Below are 19,023 nucleotides of genomic sequence, written 5' to 3' on the forward strand. Positions count from 1 at the left end.
CAGAGAGATAAAACACAATGCAATCTGAAACAAGAGAACAATCATATGATAGTAATTGAGGCTCTATTATGTTCATTTGCTCACTCATTTTCACTTACTTCAAGATAAAATAAGGTCAGTTTAGTTCAAATAAACTCATATAAGTGAAAATCAGATGAATAAAACACAATATTGATTATATAGTATTATATTATGCTAAATTGGAAATAATCTAATCCATTGAACAAGCAAAATTTAGGCTTTTGGCTGGGCACACTAATTTCACTAAATCTAGCCACTTTGCTACAAGCGTGAAATGCATGTCAAGTACGAAACCGTGACAAAAACAGATTAGCAGGTAATGAAGAACACGTGATTAATAGGGAAAAAAATGACTATCAGAAAATCCACCAACCAAATCTCATTGGACCCAAAACACAATTAACATATAATTGATTGCTTTTGGTATCCTCTTGACATAAATAATCAACATTTATTTGGCGTCCATATTTCTAATTGAACCGATGTCCAATTAATATATGGTAGGGTAGTGAAGATTAATCCACCAATAAGCTCTACATATAATTATAATTTCTTTGCTCTATAAGATTTAACAACCATCATTTATATCATTCATTCATTCATATATATATTATGTTATTACTTTTTATATAATGGAAAGGAGGTTATGCGGAAAAAAACATGTGTGGACCTGGTTTACAATAATATTATTGTGGATCAAGTACTATATGCGCACAACTGACAAATTATTGAATATAGTGACCATAATTTTAACATAATAACCTTTATTAAAACTTCTGTGACCTTTTAATATTATTGTGAATCTAAAATACGCACGAATTAGCTGACGTTATATTGAACATAGTGACCTTATTTTTAATATAGTGACATTACTTTCTTTTTTTTTATTAATGAAACAGTCATAGTGTCTTTAATATTAGTGGTCCACAATAAATTAATATAAACAGGTTCATTTAAGAGTTTGTATGACAGTATGAGCAATTATGTAATAAAAAAAGTTACAACTAAATAGAGATGGGGGCATCCCAGCCTAGGCCATCACTTGTCATGTTTGTGTGTCTCGTGCTTAAGGGAGTCATGCTTAGAATGTATTTAGAAAAGGTTGTGTCATGTTGGCTTGTGCCTATCTTTTCTAAACGAATCCCTTGCACGACTTGATTCACATATTGTATTGTGACATATAGTCTATGTCATGTTATCGACTCCCTTAATAATTCAATAATTTTGATGAATTGGTCAAGTATACATGATTGGGTCGACTTGTTATACTTGTCTCAAATTTTGAAAATGATGTTTATGTCAGCTCGTAATCCAATGACGTACTTGCCGTATTAGGTTTGTGGCACGCTCGGACCGATCAGATTGTATTCGTGTCGTGTTTAATTTGACTCTCATGTGGGTCCGTCCCATACCCAACTTTAGTTACAAATTCGTTTACTATTTTTGTATACTTTTTTATGTAAATGGTTGTAAAAGTATGAAAGAGTAATTAAATCTTAACCTTCGGCTTAGCTCTCAATGCATGAATTGCATGCGTTAAAACTAGAACATTTAAAATACGTAGTAACTAGTAAGATAATGTGAGGGCGGGTCCAGCATGAATGCATGATAATAATTCAAGTAGCAACATCATCATATCAGATACTTGGTTCAGTTAGTTGGCGTAAAGCCCTAATTAGGTAGAGAAAGAATTTAGTACCGAAGATCTAGATTTTACCAAACCCTATAACTAGCATATCTCACCAATCGATTGCCTAGGATTTTATGGGACCCCCTTTTTTTAAATAAAGTATTTATACAACAACTTCTACTTGTATAAACTAGTATAAAGTATTAAGAAAATGACCAATAATTTTACCAAATGAAGTTTGGTTTGATGCATGGTACATCAAAAGCTTGTGTCACTGGAGACAATTTTTGGATGATATTATCCTCATCCTTGAGGTGTATCGGATAATTTAAGGTAAGGGAAGCAAGTAAGGGGACTAATATCATAATACTTCCTTTATTTTTTAATATTTATAACACTTTTTTAAAATAAAAATGTCATAATACTTGCAACACATTATACTCTTCATAATCCATCAACTCCATTTTCAGTGTGTTAAATTAAGTAAGGTAGACTTTTTAAGAAAAACTATGAAAAAGTGTGTGTTATAAGTATTAAAAAAATGAAAGAAATACGTAAGTGAAAATGTTTTGCACCGTATGATTAAAACAATTTGATTATCTAATTTTAGTAGAAAATGAATGGTGAGAAGCATTGATAAGGTAAGGTGACTAACGGATCGTAAGGTCTAAGGAAGATAAGGGATTTAGTAAGGGTCAAAGGTAAGTGTAAAATGGGTTATACACTTATACGAATATAGTGTTTCAAATCAGAAGTGACCACACATAGCTGTCGTAGGACATGTAATCCAGCCTATTTGTGCTCTTTTTGTCCCTCTTCTTTCATTTCCCCGAGGTACCACATCAATTCTATCATGCTTTCATATTCATGGAGTACTTGTCCAGTTATAATGCAGCTGGAACTCATTAGGTTTTTTTTTTTTTTTTTTTTTTTCAGGAAAATTTGTCAAAAACCTTCTTATAAAAACACTTTTTTTTTTTTTGAAAAAAATCTCCTTATAATTTTTTTTTTTTTTTTTTTTTTGCAAAGTCATACCTTATGCCGGAAAATGGCGTTTACTACCCCATCCCCACCCACAAAACCGCCCACTCTTCAACCCCAGTCACGAAATCACCCCCTCCCACGAAACCGCCCTCCATAGCCCCTCCCACGAAACCGCCTCCCCTCATTCCCACCAATGAAATCAAATCCCCTCATTTCCACCACCTCGCAAAATTGGGGTTTAGGGTAATTCAAGTGTAAATTTAAGGTTTGGGGGGCTCAGCTGGGGTGTCGTCGCCGACAGTGGAGGGGAGAGGGGTGACTAGGGTTGTAGAGGAGGGTTTAGGGTGGTCAACGCTGTGAAGAGGGTGGGTTTAGGGTGGTCAACGCCATGAAAGGGTGGTTTTGTGGGTGGGGCTGGGGAGAGGAGCGATTTCGTGGGTGGATTATTGAGGTATTCAACGCCAGAAAATAGGCTCAAAATCCATTATCCTGCATAAAGGTATGACTTTGAAAAAAAAATGCTTAAGGTATAACTTCACAAAAAAAAATTATAAGGAGGTTTTTCCAAAAAAAAAAAAAGTGCTTTTATGTGGATTTTGACAAAATTTCCTTTTTTTAATAAAAAATTGTGGTGAAATTACATACAGTATGCTTCTAAAAGACTGCTTCATACAAAAATGTTCCTATTACTCGTAAAAACAAGTGATGTTTTTGAGTGAAAAACAAGAAAATTTACTAATCGAATTGGTTAATGAAGCAAAAGTATTTATCAAAATGACTATTAATAAATTCTAATTTGAAAACGACTCAGTCAAATTATTGACTTGAAAGGAAAATTGTCTCTTATTTTTTTTGAACAGATTTGGTTTGTTTTTTATTTGGTTTTATTTTGCAAAGCGCAAATTAATACAACGATAAACATTACTTATATCTATTGTGAAACAGAAATAGTATAACGCATGATTGCATGGTGCCATGGTACGGTCTACGGATATGACTACAGGAGTAGTTTCTGACTACACCTTTACTATGAAACTCAAAGTAATTGTACAGTCGTTGAATTTCTTTCCCATGATTCTCATATCATCTCTTTTTTCTGAGTGAAAACCAACAGGACATGGGGGCAAAGATTTGGATAGATTCTTTCCAAAGAAGAAGGATTTCTCAAGAAGATAATCAAAAGTTAGTTGTTTTTAATTTTGCCAGTTTGCCACTTTCAATTCTTTCATGTAGTACAGGGACCATTGGACCATGTACTCATGTAGGGACTTGCGTAGTAGGGCTAATAGCGTAGTGAGTTGCACGAGGAAACGCAGCTTGGTATTTGTTGAGCAATATTTCTTCCCCTCATTTAAAAGATTATCAGATTCGATTATTAAAATGTATGGTCCATGCAATTAAGGGAGTATTTGGTTCACTAGTTACTAGTTAGTATCACGTGTTTAGTTTTACTCGTGAATGAATGTAACAAGTACGGAGTATTATTTAAGTAATTAATGTCTTAAAATTTGGTATGAGCCGAGCCATGTGTATAAGTAACACTCAAGTTAAATACTCCGTAAGCTTCTATCTCAAAATCACATAATAATTAATAAGGAATTTTTCTGCAAATTATAAACTACACTTTTTTTCTATATATCACTCTATTGATATAGGACAATTATTCATCACTCATATTTGGTAAGTACCAGTCGATCATATGTTGCTATATAGCTTCCATCTATCCTCCAACTATGAACTATCAATGATCGGTCTAAAATGCTTTTAGGACATACGAATGATATGATAGACCAATATATATATCCGAAAATCTTTAGAAGACACAAGGATTATTCATTGAAAAGTTTTAAGATGAAATTTTTCACATACATTCGTGTGTAGGGTGCACCTAATGTTACTTATTTATGTTGTAATAAGCATAAAATAAGTGCACATATCTCTATATATACCGCGTGTATATAAAAACTTCTCATTTTAAAAGCATTGGAACTTTGGAAGCATAAAAGATTTAAGAGTATCTATCTAGTTTTTTATTTTTTGTTTTTATTTTTTTTAATTTTTTTTGAAAGAAAGTGTATCTATCTAGATAAAAACTTCCAAAAGTGCCAAATAGTAAAGGTTTCCCAAGGCGTGTGCCCATGTTATTGGTCTCATGGACCACTCACTAGTTCACTACGTAACACAAAAGATAGGGGCCGTGTTCTAATGCTAAACTTATGTCATACTAATATATTGTATAGTGTATAGTTGTATACTGTATACACCTAAAATAAAATTTAAAATATAGAAAAATTAGTAAATTACACAAAAATAAAAAAATAAAAAAAAATACTGTAAGAGGGTTCTTTGTAACGAGTCACGGGTGGCAATCACGAGTAACGAGGTTGAGGAAGTACCTAGAAAATAGGGTGGTTGTTGTTTTAAAAACAACGGCAATAACTGAATTGGCGGGACATCGTTTGCGTTTTGCGGCTGCACAGTTGAAGTGCACACTCCCCTACATATCATTGCTGACTCGCTCACCGAGAACCGTCTCTCACCATTGTGCGCCGCAACTTCGGTCGTGCCTATTTCTCGTTTTTTGATTTCTTTTTTTTAAATATATAAAATCCAAAATACCATATGTTAATAAAAAAAATTAATTTAAAATAAGGGTAGGTAATGATATATGCTTCCTTAAAAAAAAAAAGTAATAGTGTATGAGGCCTTTAGGGCTGCATTGCCCGCAATATAGTAAATATTAAATACACTTTTTAACATTATGTAAATTTAAAAATTCATGATAAAAACACTCGTAAATCAGTGTAATTAATGTTTATTTTTAAATATCTTTAGTTTTTTTTTTTTGTTTATTTAGTATGAATACATTGATTTATACATGTTTTTTAAAAAAATAGGCATTAATTACACTGATTTACGCATGTTTTTTATCGAATTTCTAAATTTATTCTTCAATTTTAGAAAGTATGTTTCTTATGTTTAAAAAAAATAATACTCCATATTTTTTGTTTTTTTTTGAAGACATACTCCGTAATTTATTACACTAATATAAGGGTTGCATATATCATCATTCTTAAAATAATATCTTATTTTTGTTTCAAAAAACAAAATTATGCCTTAATTTATATTTTATGAAGAATTCATTTCTTGTTCTAGTTTCTAAATTAAGTGGATTAGGGCTTGTTTTCATTATTTTTATTGTAAAAAAAATGTAATATCGAAGTTATCAAAGCATAATGATGAAATGAAGTACTCCATAAGATATAATTTTACAAATATGTATGGGTAAAAGATATATATAAATATTAAAGTAGTTTTAATACATTCTGTAATGTGGATTGTTTTAATACTTAAACGAGTTTTGACCGAGTTACAATTGAGTGTAAACAAGCATATAGAAATTAAAGTTATTCAATTTATATACTCTGTATTTTTTAAGCTTTGTTCGATTATTTAATGGGTTTAAGATAATTTTTTTAAGATTATTTGCTAACTTAGCAAATGAGCATTGATCGAGTCTATTAGCGAGTAGTTCGTGAATTTACAGAGTATACACCTAGGAGAGACATCAAAGGTAGGACGTGATTGCGTGCAGACATCAGACATCCTAGTGGGAGCACCGTCAGCTTTCTGACGTGGATGATGAACTGGCAATTAATCCATAAACGACCCTTCAATTTTCCAAAGAGTACTTTCAATAATGACCGCAAAATTAAAGAAAATTGGAGTATAAATACTCTAATTAAATTAATTTAAAGATAAAAAAGTTAATGAATTATGCACACGTGTTAAGTGTTGTTTGCCACACCATCACCACATGGATATCTGATACCCTGTTCTTTTCCTCTTATCACGTGCGTCGGTGCAAAGTTTGATGCCTTCCCACACCCTCTTAATAAAACTCATAAAAAATACTACTAGTCCATGTACTTTGTGGAAAAAAATAAAACTAAGGTCATTTTTTGGGGAATATTATAATTGGTCATGTTCATGTCCAACTGACTAGACCTTTGAGGGCTTTGACTATGCAGTTGGTTTGGAGGATTATTAATATTTTTTCTAACCATATTATTTATTTATTTATTTATTTATTATTATTATTATTATTATTATTATTATCTCAAAAATAGACAAAGTCATACAACCTACAAAAAATTAGTGAGAACCCAAGATACAATCTGGGTCCCACTCATCTAGATATAGCAAATTCTATCCTAGTAAAGATATGAGCAGCAGCACGTGCCCCAATATCTTGCGTTGTCGAAAACTTTTAAACCCGCTTCCGCTATGCTACAACCTCCTTCTCTAATTCCCCAAGTGAAGAAAAGGAGAAGGGAATGAAACCATATCCAATCGCTTGACAACTAGCTTCATACTTAACCCGCTTCCAATGAGCCGCATCAGCCACAACCCGTCCAGGAACAAAGTTAGATAGCCCAGAATGTGTCAAAAAAGAAGACCTGTCAAATCAACACAGACATCGCGACCAAGATCCCAGGAATAAAGTAACGCATTTGCAGGTATGAGGGCACTGTCGTTCCCTCCACACAACCCAACGTCAACCTCCTTTCTTGCTGAGATCCCAGAACGATAGCAAACATCAACAAGGGTCTCGAATAACATTATGCCGATGTTTAATACCCACAATTCCAGCACACGACACCGCGTGATTATTATTATTATTATTATTATTATTATTATTATTATTATTATTATTATTATTATTATTATTATCAGTAGCGATTACGTACTAATAGATTAACTCCTATAAAACTAACTGAGTAACCCTATAGCGTGTAGCCACACTGTGTGACTAGTCAAATATAAAAGTTAGTGTATTGTTATTGTAATAGCAAAGATTATGGATTTAGGGTTAAGGTTTATGTGTGATTGAGTCATGATAGGATATTGTTTTAATTGAAGAGAAGACTCTAAAGTCTGCTTTCTTTGTTGTCTTTTAGTTGTTCTATTTTATTGTGTACATTTGTCAATAATCAGGCCAACTTTAACTCTTAATATTGTTAATTATTATTTAATTAGGACGGCTAATACAAGCGATGTGTGCCATAACTAGACATGTCTGGAAAACTCTTTCAATTTGGGTTTATATCAAAACTTTAGTGGTTGGCAGCATTACGAGGGAAATATGTAAAGAAGTATTTTTAGGAGTATATATGTCCGAACATTATTTTTAAAAGTTAAAGAAAAAAAAAACAATTAACATTAATGAAGACAAATAAGAAAATAAACATTTTAGAGCGTATAATTGTCCAAACACTATTTATAAGAGTTATTACAAAAGGTAGCTAGGCTAAGAACAAATATGAATAATACTTTGAAGAAAATATATGATCCGAATAAATGAGAATAGATAAATAAAGTAACATATATAATTTACTACTCATCAAATTATCATTGGGAATATAAATGTTAGTATTGATTTTAAGAACATACATCTTTAAATAAATTTAAATTATTTTAAAATTATACTCCATAAGTCTTTTCAATAATGGAGCGATGACTAAAACTTAAACTTTATGTATGTTAAATTGTTAATGAATATGATGAGGTCATGAGTTTAAATATTGATACCAACCTTCATTGTAAGGAAACATTAATGACTAATGTGTGCACACGACGCGATAGATAATACGACATCGCTTGTCATCTCTAATGAACAAATGTCATGCATGCATTGCAAAAGATTACTGACTTAAACAAAATATTCAGTCTTGAAAAAACTATCAATGAAAGATTATGTTTGCTACCAACATCATCATCATATGTTATATGTGGGCGACCTTATAGGATGTCGTTGCACAATCTATATGGGTTTCTCAGTGATCTCACTTTCTATAATTTAATACTCATTAGTAAGTACTTAATTGATTGGTTTAAGGAAACTTGTAAAACAGTTAGATTCATAAGTGGTTAGTTAGTGATTAGCAAATAAATGGGTTGGTGCGTGCTAAAGCTGATTAATGTGGTTTGAGATTAGATCTCACGTGTTTACCCTTTTATATTGAGGCAAGGATAAAAACATAAGTACGTAGAATTTGGTATATAATAAGACGGAAAAAGATCGAACTTTTGATGAAAATATAATTTATAGTACAATAAAGTATCCCCTCTGTTTTTTTTTTTTTTTTTTTAATAAGTTAGAGTTGGAAAATTCCACTATTCATAGGTCATCATTGACTTAATTTTTTTTACCAATATATAATATATATAATATATATAAATATGATCATATAATATGTTGTTGGATTTGTCATAATGTCTACTTTTATAAATTATTTTTTTCATAATTTTTACTAACCTCTAATTAAAGATATTAATGGTCAAAGTTGTGTCTCGACAAATGTGCAAATTCAACTCTAGCTAAAAAAAAATAAAAATAAAAAAAATAAATAAAAAAAAAGGGGTAAACACGTACTTATGTTTCCTTCATGACTTGAAATTATGACTTTTAGAGGTAACTAGAGAGTAAAGAATGAAGCTACGGCCAGAAGAAATTCTAAGTTAAATTAGTATCGTATTTAACTGTTCGTTTTTCATGTGAATACAGGGTAGGAAAACATGATAGCTCATCATTTACACCATTCATTCTAAAATAACTGATATAGTCGAAATTAGTATATATACTTGTCAATGTATTAGTTGACTATTATTTTGTATGAAGATTGATAAAGTATAAATAAAATTATTAAAAAAAGTTGATATTATGAAATTTTATATTATTATCTACTAACAATTGCCAACCTAGTTTTTACATGAAAATATTTTGAATGAAGCGGTAACATTTAAATGATCAACTAAGGCTATGTTTAGTTCATCTTATTTTTGCTTATTTTATCCAACATAAACTTATTTTTTATAATCAGATTCAGATATGATAGCCTAATTTGACTAAACTTTGCTCTTGTATGTACATTAATCCATAAGTGGGAAAATATCAAATGGAGTCTTATTAGATTTGTATTGTTTATTTTCCGAATATTTAATTTTAATTTCATAGTTATTTTTTTTTCATTATTGAATTAAAATATATATTTAGCGATAAAAAAGGTACATAAAATCATAAAGTATGATTTGAACAAGCTCTTTCATTAATTTATTTATTTAGAGATAAACTCTTTTATGTATGTATCTTATTCTTACTCCTTTTTTTTTTTTTGGCGCATCACTTTGACTTTTGGACAATTCATATACTAACCTTGACAAGTATTAATAGTATATGAATGTGATTTTATTATGTAAAATCTTATTAGATTATTCACAGCGCATATTTTCATAAAGACAATTTTTTTATAATGTTCACTATAAGAAAATTGTCTTTTCGTAGCGATTATTTCGCAGCGATTGTGCATTCGCTACAATATGCACATTTGTTTGTGAAATAGTAGAGAAATCCGTATCATTTAACAATCGACACAGTAAACCCATATGAAATCGATACGAAAAACATAATAATATATACTCGGCTTTTTTTTAGCACATTCATGAAATTATGGAAAAGTGTATCGTTTACAATTGCCACTAAAACCTAAAAATCGATACGAAAAGTCTTTTTTACACAAGATTTAACAATTTATTTGACAAAGAGAACATAAAATATGACATAGCTTATTGGAAAACATTTAATATTAGAGCTTGAGGTTGCATGTTCGAAACTTGTATAGATTATACGTAGGGATTTTTTTTTTATTGATTTATTTATTTATTTTGGTTTTTTTTACTATTGGATTATGAAAAATAATGATGGTCAAAGTTGTGCATTGACAAATATGCAAATTAAAGTAGTGATGCACTTACAAGTAATGCAGGAGTCACAAAAATCCACTTGAAATCCAGAGAGTAGAAGGGGGTGTTTATTTTCATAGATAAAAACACATGTAAAAATTCCAAATATAGTCTTGATTTGATAATTTGCTAATATTGAACATAAACATGCATAAGAAAAGCTCATTTAATGTTCATACTGTAAATGACTTCAATTGGACAAAGATAGCAAGACATAGCACAAAATCATTTAAAGTTTCGAGTGCTACACATACAATTTTGGATGCATCGTATCATTCGTATGTATCCATTACCCGAAATTGAAAGTGCCAAAAATAGACAATAAGGCCACACTAAATAAACAATACAAATCCCAAATAAAATTAATATACTATGTACCCCCATCAATATTATATACATAAAATTAGGGGTGCTAAACAAGTGAGCCAAGATCAAATTTAGGCTGTTCAAACTCAGCTTGTTGCACTTGCATATGAACTCAAGCTGAATTTTGCGCTTTTTTATAAAAAAACACTTAAAATTTTAAAGTTTAACTTGTCATAAAACTCAACTTGAGTTCGTTACAATATAGTATGACTATATATCCCTAAGTATAACTATATTTGTTCTAATTTTTAAGAGTACAATCTCATCACAAGTATTATCTAAAAATTTTACTACTCGTATTAATTTAATAAATATCATAAAATATCTCGAGCATGCTCACAAGTTTCTCAAGTCGAACTTTATTGTCTTCACCACCTCACAAAAATTTCAATTCAACCAGTTTTAATTCACGAACTAGTCAGACTCATTAATCTCTGACCGTTAACACCCCTACATGTAAAACAAAATTAGATTTCAACCATAAAGATATGGTGTATCTTAAACAAGCAAAAACATAATAAAAAAGCTGCTATACAAAAATGGTGCAAAGACGTGCAATAGGTTAAAACATGGCTAGGTATGTATGTAGCTCATGACTATTAGCTAAGCTAAGTAGTAAAAATTGGGACCATCACACGACATAATATTCAGACTAGCTATATACAGCCCTGCATGCAAATTGCTAAGCCAAAATTGGTCTGTCCAAGACAATTTCAATACGATCAGTCCAAGTTTATTCAATTTCAATAATATTGTGGTGAAGCACTAACATCCACGATCATTTATTGATTATATAATACGTGGTTCTAACATAACCAATTAACCATATTTGAAGAACCATACTCTGTACTCTTATCAATTTGCAATTATCATTTTGTAAGGACATAGAATTTAATTATAATTCTGTGTAACCGAGTTTTTTGATGTGGGGGATTGATCGTACAAATGCTTATGTGTGTACCAATAGACGTGCACGCGTGTACATATACATAAAATACTAGCTAGTGCGTTAGTAGTGCGGTCACTCTATTGTGCTCTCCATATAAGTGCGTGGTACTCCCTCTATTCTTGAATACTTGTAACATTTTTTTCATTTGTTTGTAAATGCTTGCAGAACTTTTTATTTTAGTATGAGATATATTTTTTCTCCTACAAATAATTAAAATACTCTCATGCATTAACCCATGCACCTGCACATTAATCCATTCATTTACATGTAATACATGTTCCCAAAACTATGTACAAATTCTAATGTTACAAATATTTAGGAAAGAAAAGAGTAAAAAATTCAAAAAGAAAAATAATAAGGTAAAGATTGGTGAGATATGAAAGTAGTTTTTTTTAAACTTATACATTAAACTTACTTTAACAATCAACAATAAATAACATTTTTTCCGTACGAATGTTACGTGATATATGCACATCTCCGTTCTCCGATCCTTCTCAATCTACTTGTCACATTCGGCAGGTTCCTCATACCGTTCATTAGTTGGTGTGTTCATGCTCGTCGTCACCAATTTCTTTATTTTCTTTTTTTTCTTTTAATCTTGTATTATGGTTTATTATTTTCTCTTCTAGTAAACGAAAAAAAAAAAAAAAAAAAAAATCCACACATACTCACACACAATAGATTAACAAGAACTAGTAGAATAGCTCAAATGTATCTACTTACTAATCTAACTAACAACTATAACAACACCTAATTTAGCCAATAAAGACCTTCAAGTATTGTTTGTTGGATACTATCATAAAGATAAAATTCGATTCCACATTATGGGTACTATCATTAAAATCTCCTCTCCAACAATTTAATATGTTGATTGGATGCCACCTATAAGAACTTTTCATCAACCAATTTCACTGAAATTTACATTGATATACAACTTGTGTTAGATTTCAATTCATTATTGATTAACTGAGTCCAACAATTAATAAATTGGATAATTGGACCACTTACAATTTAAATTAAATAAGGAATAACTCAATCCTAACTGTTACATTACTTTTACTTACATGTGAATTGTTCATGGGATCTCGACAGATTGATAAGTATATATCAAATCAAAATAAATTGAATCAATTAGTGCATCAATTAACAAATAAAAAAGTAAAACATGCAAGGAACTTGCAGTTTTTGACCAGCTGAATTCAAGGCAATGGAATCTGAGCACATAATATTTTGGCAGTTGCATAAAAGAATCTCATATTATAAAGTACAACTACTTATCACTTTTACCTTGGTATGGTCCAATGTCCAAGCATGGTGTAGTTGTGATTTGCGAATATATGTTCTTGCAATTGTACAATCTTATGATTGTTTTCTGAATGTTTTCAAGGTTTCACATTTTCCAAAATATATTGTCAATCTTATTGAGGGGGTGGAGCTCAATGGTGTGGTGACTGTTGCCTTAGCTAGATAAGGCCAAATTTATCATCTCGAATCTTGTTACTTGCATGATGCATACTACCAAAATTTTGAGAGTGAGTAAATGTATGGTTTGTAATCAAGATGTAATTAACTAAATTATCTTGGTGATTATTATTTATGATGAAAAGGTGAAAGAAGTTGAAAACAAGAATATTGTTGATTAAATATTCATCTTCATCTCAATGGAAAAATAAAACTCTATAATATTGTCAAAACATGTTCTCTTTTTTTCAATTTAATTTACTTCGTATATTTATTATGTTTATTGCGAAGGTTTTCAGGTATTAGGATATACAGTAAGCAGTCTCAAATAAAAGTTGACAGATTTTTGGTGTTTTTAATTTTCTTATGTGTATGTTGATTTGATATTGAAGAGTATATATACAAGAGACTAGTCATGCTGAGCCATACTGTTTTTCCTAAAAAAGCTCCTGAGAATGTGGACAACTATGCTGCAATATGGAGTCCCATACTTGCTATCCTAAAGACCCTCCTGTAAACCAGGAGTTTGATTACATAATATTATAGGCATGGTATATACAGTATTCTAACACTCCCCCTCAAGTTGGGTAGTAGGGTCTCCAACTCCCAACTTGGACAATGCTTCTTCGAAAACTTGGGACGTAACTGCTTTAGTTAGGATATCTGCTATTTGATCCTTAGATCTCACAAAAGGCAGACTTATCACCCCTGCTTCCAAATGATCTTTGATAAAGTGCCTATCAATCTCTACATGCTTTGTACGATCGTGTTGGACTGGATTTTCTGATATTTGAATTGCAGCTTTGTTGACACGGTACAATTTGCAACTCTTCTTAGGTTTGTATCCCAATTCAGACATCAATTTTCTGAGCCATAGGACTTCCGTGATTCCCTTTGCTATTCCTCTAAATTCTACTTCAGCACTGGACATGGCAACTACTTTCTGTCTTTTACTTCTCCAGGAAACCAAATTTCCACCAACTAGACTGAAATACCCAGAAGTAGATTTCTTGCTATCTCGATCACCTCCCCAATCTGCATCTGTGAAAGCATGTAGGTCAAGATGACCATGATTTTCATATAGAACCCCTTTTCCAGATGTTTCTTTTAGGTACTTCGCGATACGGTAAACTGCTTCTAGATGTTGTTTTTGCGGCTTGTGCATGAACCTGCTAACCACCCCTACAGCATAGGCTAAATCTGGCCTAGTATATGATAAATATATCAGTTTTCCAACTAATCTCTGATATTGTGTTTGATTTACCGATTCGGCTCCTTCAATGATTTGAAGCCCATGATTCATCATCATAGGAGTGTCAACGGGTTTGCAGTCAATCATACCTATTTCTGTCAGGAAATCAAGAATATATTTCCTCTGAGATATAAAGATACCCTTCCGTGACTTGAGTACCTCTATTCCTAGGAAATATTTGAGATTACCCAGATCTTTCATCTCAAATTCTTGGAAAAGTTCCATCTTTAGCCGCTCTATCTCCTTCTTGTCATCCCCTGTAATGATCATGTCATCAACATATATAATAAGGCACGTAGTTAATTCTCCGTTATTCCGGAAGAATAAGGTGTGATCAGCATTACTTTGTTTATACCCAAACTTTCTCATTGCCGTAGTAAATCTTCCAAACCAGGCTCTAGGGGACTGTTTCAGACCATACAAAGCTTTCTTCAATTTGCATCCTTCTCCAGTATCGAAATCTTGAGAGAAACCTGGAGGAGCTTCCATATAAACTTCCTCAGTGAGATCTCCATGTAGAAATGCGTTCTTCACATCGTACTGGTATAAAGGCCAATCTTTGTTTGCAGCTATGGAGAAGAGTACTCTGATTGTGTTAAAGTTTGCGACAGGGGAAAAAGTTTCATCATAGTCTATCCCGTATGTCTAAGTATACCCTTTAGCTACAAGTCGCGCCTTGTATCTTTCAATACTTCCATCAGCTTTGTATTTTATGGTGAATACCCATCTGCACCCTACGGGCCTTTTTTCATTAGGCAAAATGCACTTCTCCCATGTGTTGTTTCGGACTAGTGCACTGATCTCATCTTCCATGGCCCTTCTCCAGTTTTTGCTTTTAAGGGCTTCATCAGTAGTTGTTGGAGTTTTCTCTGAGTAGATTGCAGCATTATATGCCTTAGCCCCTTGAGATAAGTTACCTTTACCAGAATCTTTCATGGGGTATTTTGACTTTTGAGCCTCAAACTCTGGATCATACCACTTTGGAGGGATTCCTCTTGTGCTCCTTGATGGCAACACATATCTTCGAGGCCTATCTTCGTGCTCAAACCCAGATTCCACATTTCCTTCTTCCGGTTGTTCCGAAGTGTCAAGAGTCTCAGGTTGTTCTATGGGTGCATTTTCAAGAGAAAGATCAGTAGGCTCAATATCATGGAAGAAGTCAGGAGTGGGAGTACAAACCTGATCATTTGCTGGATTCTCAGACATTGACATTGGATCATTAGTGGTAGTGCCGATTTGATCGAACTGTATTATGTTGTATGTTGTCTCAGCAGTTGCATCGGTTATGTTTTCCTGTTCAGTTGGATCAGTATTTTCCTGTTCAGTTGGATCAGCACCAACTCTAGAGTAGGTTAACCAACTTAGATCATCATCGACGCTCTCCCCCTGAGATCTAAGATGGTGATAAAAGTATTCGTGTTCAACAAAGTCACAATCCATAGTCGTATACATTCGGTTTGTAACTGGGTCAAAACATCGATATCCCTTTTGATGCACACCATATCCCACAAAGACACATTTAATGGCACGAGGGGATAACTTATCCCGACTACGTTTAGGAAGATGGACATAGACTATACAACCAAAGACGCGAGGAGCTATTGAGTGAGTAGGGGGAATACTCGTATGAGTTTTAAGAGTGTCTATGGGAGTAGCTAGGTCAAGGCTTTTTGTAGGAAGTCGGTTTGTAAGGTAATTTGTTGTAGCTATGGCTTCAGGCCAAAAATAAGAGGGAACTTTTGATTCAAATATCATTGCTCGGGTCATTTCTAAGAGTGTTCGATTTTTCCGTTCGGCTACACCATTTTGCTGTGGTGTATCCGGACAGGTGGTTTGGTGAATTAGGCCATTTGCATTTATAAAGGTTTCAAGCTCATGGTCTTTGTATTCCCCTCCATTATCAGATCTTAAAATTCGGATTTGTGTCTGGAATTGTGTTTGGGCCATTTTGTAAAAAGAGATAAAAGTATCACAAACATCAGATTTGTTTTTCAAGAAATATATCCAACTCATCCTAGTGCAATCATCAATAAAAGTTACATAATACTGAAAACCATGTTTACTAAACTTTGGGGCAGGTCCCCACACATCAGAATGAATCAAAACAAAAGGTTTTTCGGTCCGGGTAGTGCTACTAGGATAATAATGTTTGTGACTTTTTGCTAACATACATGCCTCACAATAAAAATTTAATTTTGCATTAACAAGGGAAGGAAACAATTTTTTTTAAATACCCTAAAGATGGATGACCCAGTCGGCGATGCCACGTCCAGAGTTGATGCTCAACCGATCCGCGAACAAAAGTTGCACAACCACTTTGAGGCACCTGATCAACATAATACAACCCATTCTCCTCAGTACCACGCCCAATGATCCTCCCTGTCTGAGAATCCTGCACAAGACACCCATTAGATGTTATTAGAACAGTAAAATTCAATTCCTTAGTCAGTTGACTAACTGAAAGAAGTTTATGAGATAAATGTGGAATAAAGAGACAGTTGGATAGTTTGATGTCACCCGGCAATTTGATTGTTCCCGATCTCTCTACTTTGATTTTTTCTCCACTTGCGTTTGAACAAATTTTTTTGTAGGTTCAATCAGATCTTCCAGATCAGAGATATCATATGTCATAGTGTCCGTTGCACCACAGTCTAAAATCCATTTTTTATCACTTTTTTCTTTACACTTTCCAAGGAGCCCAAATACCGGTTCCGTATAAGGCCCTTGATTTTTTTCTTTAGGATCACAAATAAACTGGGTTATACATGTGTTTGATGGGTCTGATTTAATGTGAATGGGCTTAGACACATAATTGGGCTGAGAAAGCTTATAAGGAGGCACATAATTGAGCTTAGGTATATAAGAGCAAGTGGGCTGATTATAAGACAAGGAGATTAGGATTTCATTACCTTCTTTCCTTTCTTTTCCAGTTTCCATACCTGTGCTAACAATGGCAGCCGCAAGTCCCCCTTCTTCTTTCTCTTCGGCCGACGACTCACCGGCATCGGTTGCTTTCCCGCTTCTTTGATTTTCCCCCTTTTTCTTCCGTTCAGACCACCACTCCGGGTACCCTATGAGTTTGAAGCAACCCTCCTTTGTATGTCGGGTTCCCCCGTAGTGGGTACACCGGAGGTGTGTTCGCTCATCGTCCCGCCGGAACTTCGGTTTTTCTGGTTTTCCTCTGGCCGCAAGTCCACTACCAATTTCGGAGTCTTCAGTTGGGGTTTTTTCCTTTTTCATGATTTCCTTTCGAGAAATCTCTCTCCTGATTGTTGCATATGCTACTTCAATTGTTGGAAGAGGGTCTGAATTAATCAGATCTCTCCGATCTTTATCAAGAGCCTCATCGAGTCCCGCAAGAAACTGATAGAGGCGGTTTTGTTGCGCCATACGGTTGTAAACCGTTTTATCTTCTGAGCATTTCATAGGGTTTGGCAATCTCCGATCTATTTCTTTCCAAATTAAGGTGAGTTTACTGTAATACACCTCTATTGCGTTTGACCCTTGCTGGATTTTGTTCGCTTTGGTCATAAGATCAAAAATCTGTAAACCATCCCTGCCGCTTCCGTACATTATTTCGATGCTCTTCCATAACTCGTTTGCTGTTGGATAATCGAGATATTGATTCTGTAATTCTGGTTCAATATTGTCAATTATCCATGATATGACAATAGAGTCCCTTTGAGTCCATTTAACAATCTCTGGGTCGGTTGGTGACGGTGGAACGACCGTGATGTGGTTGAGCCTTCCGCGTCCACCAATAGCTAGTTGCATTAGCTTTGACCACTTAGTATAATTACTGTGGTTTAATTTTTTGGAAATTTGGATGGCTTGGTTTAAGGTTTCTGAGGTTGATCTATTGGTGTTTAACTGTGTAACTAGTTGCAATAGATCGTCCATAGTGACTGATTTTGGCACTATGGTTTGTTTTTTGGGTTGTTTTTCGGATTCCATGGTATATGATGAAACCGATGGTTGCCGGTCGTCGGAGATCGGAACCCGGCTCTGATACCAAGATAAAAGTTGACAGATTTTTGGTGTTTTTAATTTTCTTATGTGTATGTTGATTTGATATTGAAGAGTATATATACAAGAGACAAGCCATGCTGAGCCATAATGTTTTTCCTAAAAAAGCTCCTGAGAATGTGGACAACTATGCTGCAATATGGAGTCCCATACTTGCTATCCTAAAGACCCTCCTGTAAACCAGGAGTTTGATTACATAATATTATAGGCATGGTATATACAGTATTCTAACAGTCTCGTCATCACAAAACTATTTCCAATAAAAAAAAAAAATCATTGCCAAAAGTTCAATATGATATATACCCTTGTATCTAATACATAACACCATTTCGATGGAGTAAAAAAAAATGCTCATAATATTTAGCTCCATATATTATTTAATATTATCGACCATTTTATTTGGTAGGTTTGATAGATATTTTTATGAAGAACTCCATAGAATTTTCTTGCCTTCTTCCAATATTGTGATTAAGTTTTTAACAAGGTCCAAATATAAAATATGAAAAAAAGTTTCTATTTTTTTTTTTTGCG

At 33.1% G+C, this 19,023-nt stretch overlaps 1 protein-coding gene across 1 annotated transcript; it reads right to left on the reverse strand.

Moving 5' to 3' along the window:
• Window positions 1-16,085: 16,085 nt before the first annotated feature.
• On the reverse strand, window positions 16,086-18,783 carry LOC110686079. Its single transcript, XM_021862664.1, has 2 exons — window positions 17,406-18,783; window positions 16,086-16,858 (listed from the first exon to the last, which is right to left on the reverse strand). The coding sequence occupies exons 1-2, from the start codon at window positions 18,418-18,420 to the stop codon at window positions 16,821-16,823; spliced, it is 1,053 nt and encodes a 350-aa protein (XP_021718356.1). The 5' UTR covers window positions 18,421-18,783; the 3' UTR covers window positions 16,086-16,820.
• Between the last annotated feature and the right edge of the window lie 240 nt (window positions 18,784-19,023).

Source organism: Chenopodium quinoa, unplaced genomic scaffold, assembly GCF_001683475.1.
Source record: "Chenopodium quinoa cultivar QQ74 unplaced genomic scaffold, ASM168347v1, whole genome shotgun sequence".
NCBI lineage: Eukaryota > Viridiplantae > Streptophyta > Magnoliopsida > Caryophyllales > Amaranthaceae > Chenopodium > Chenopodium quinoa.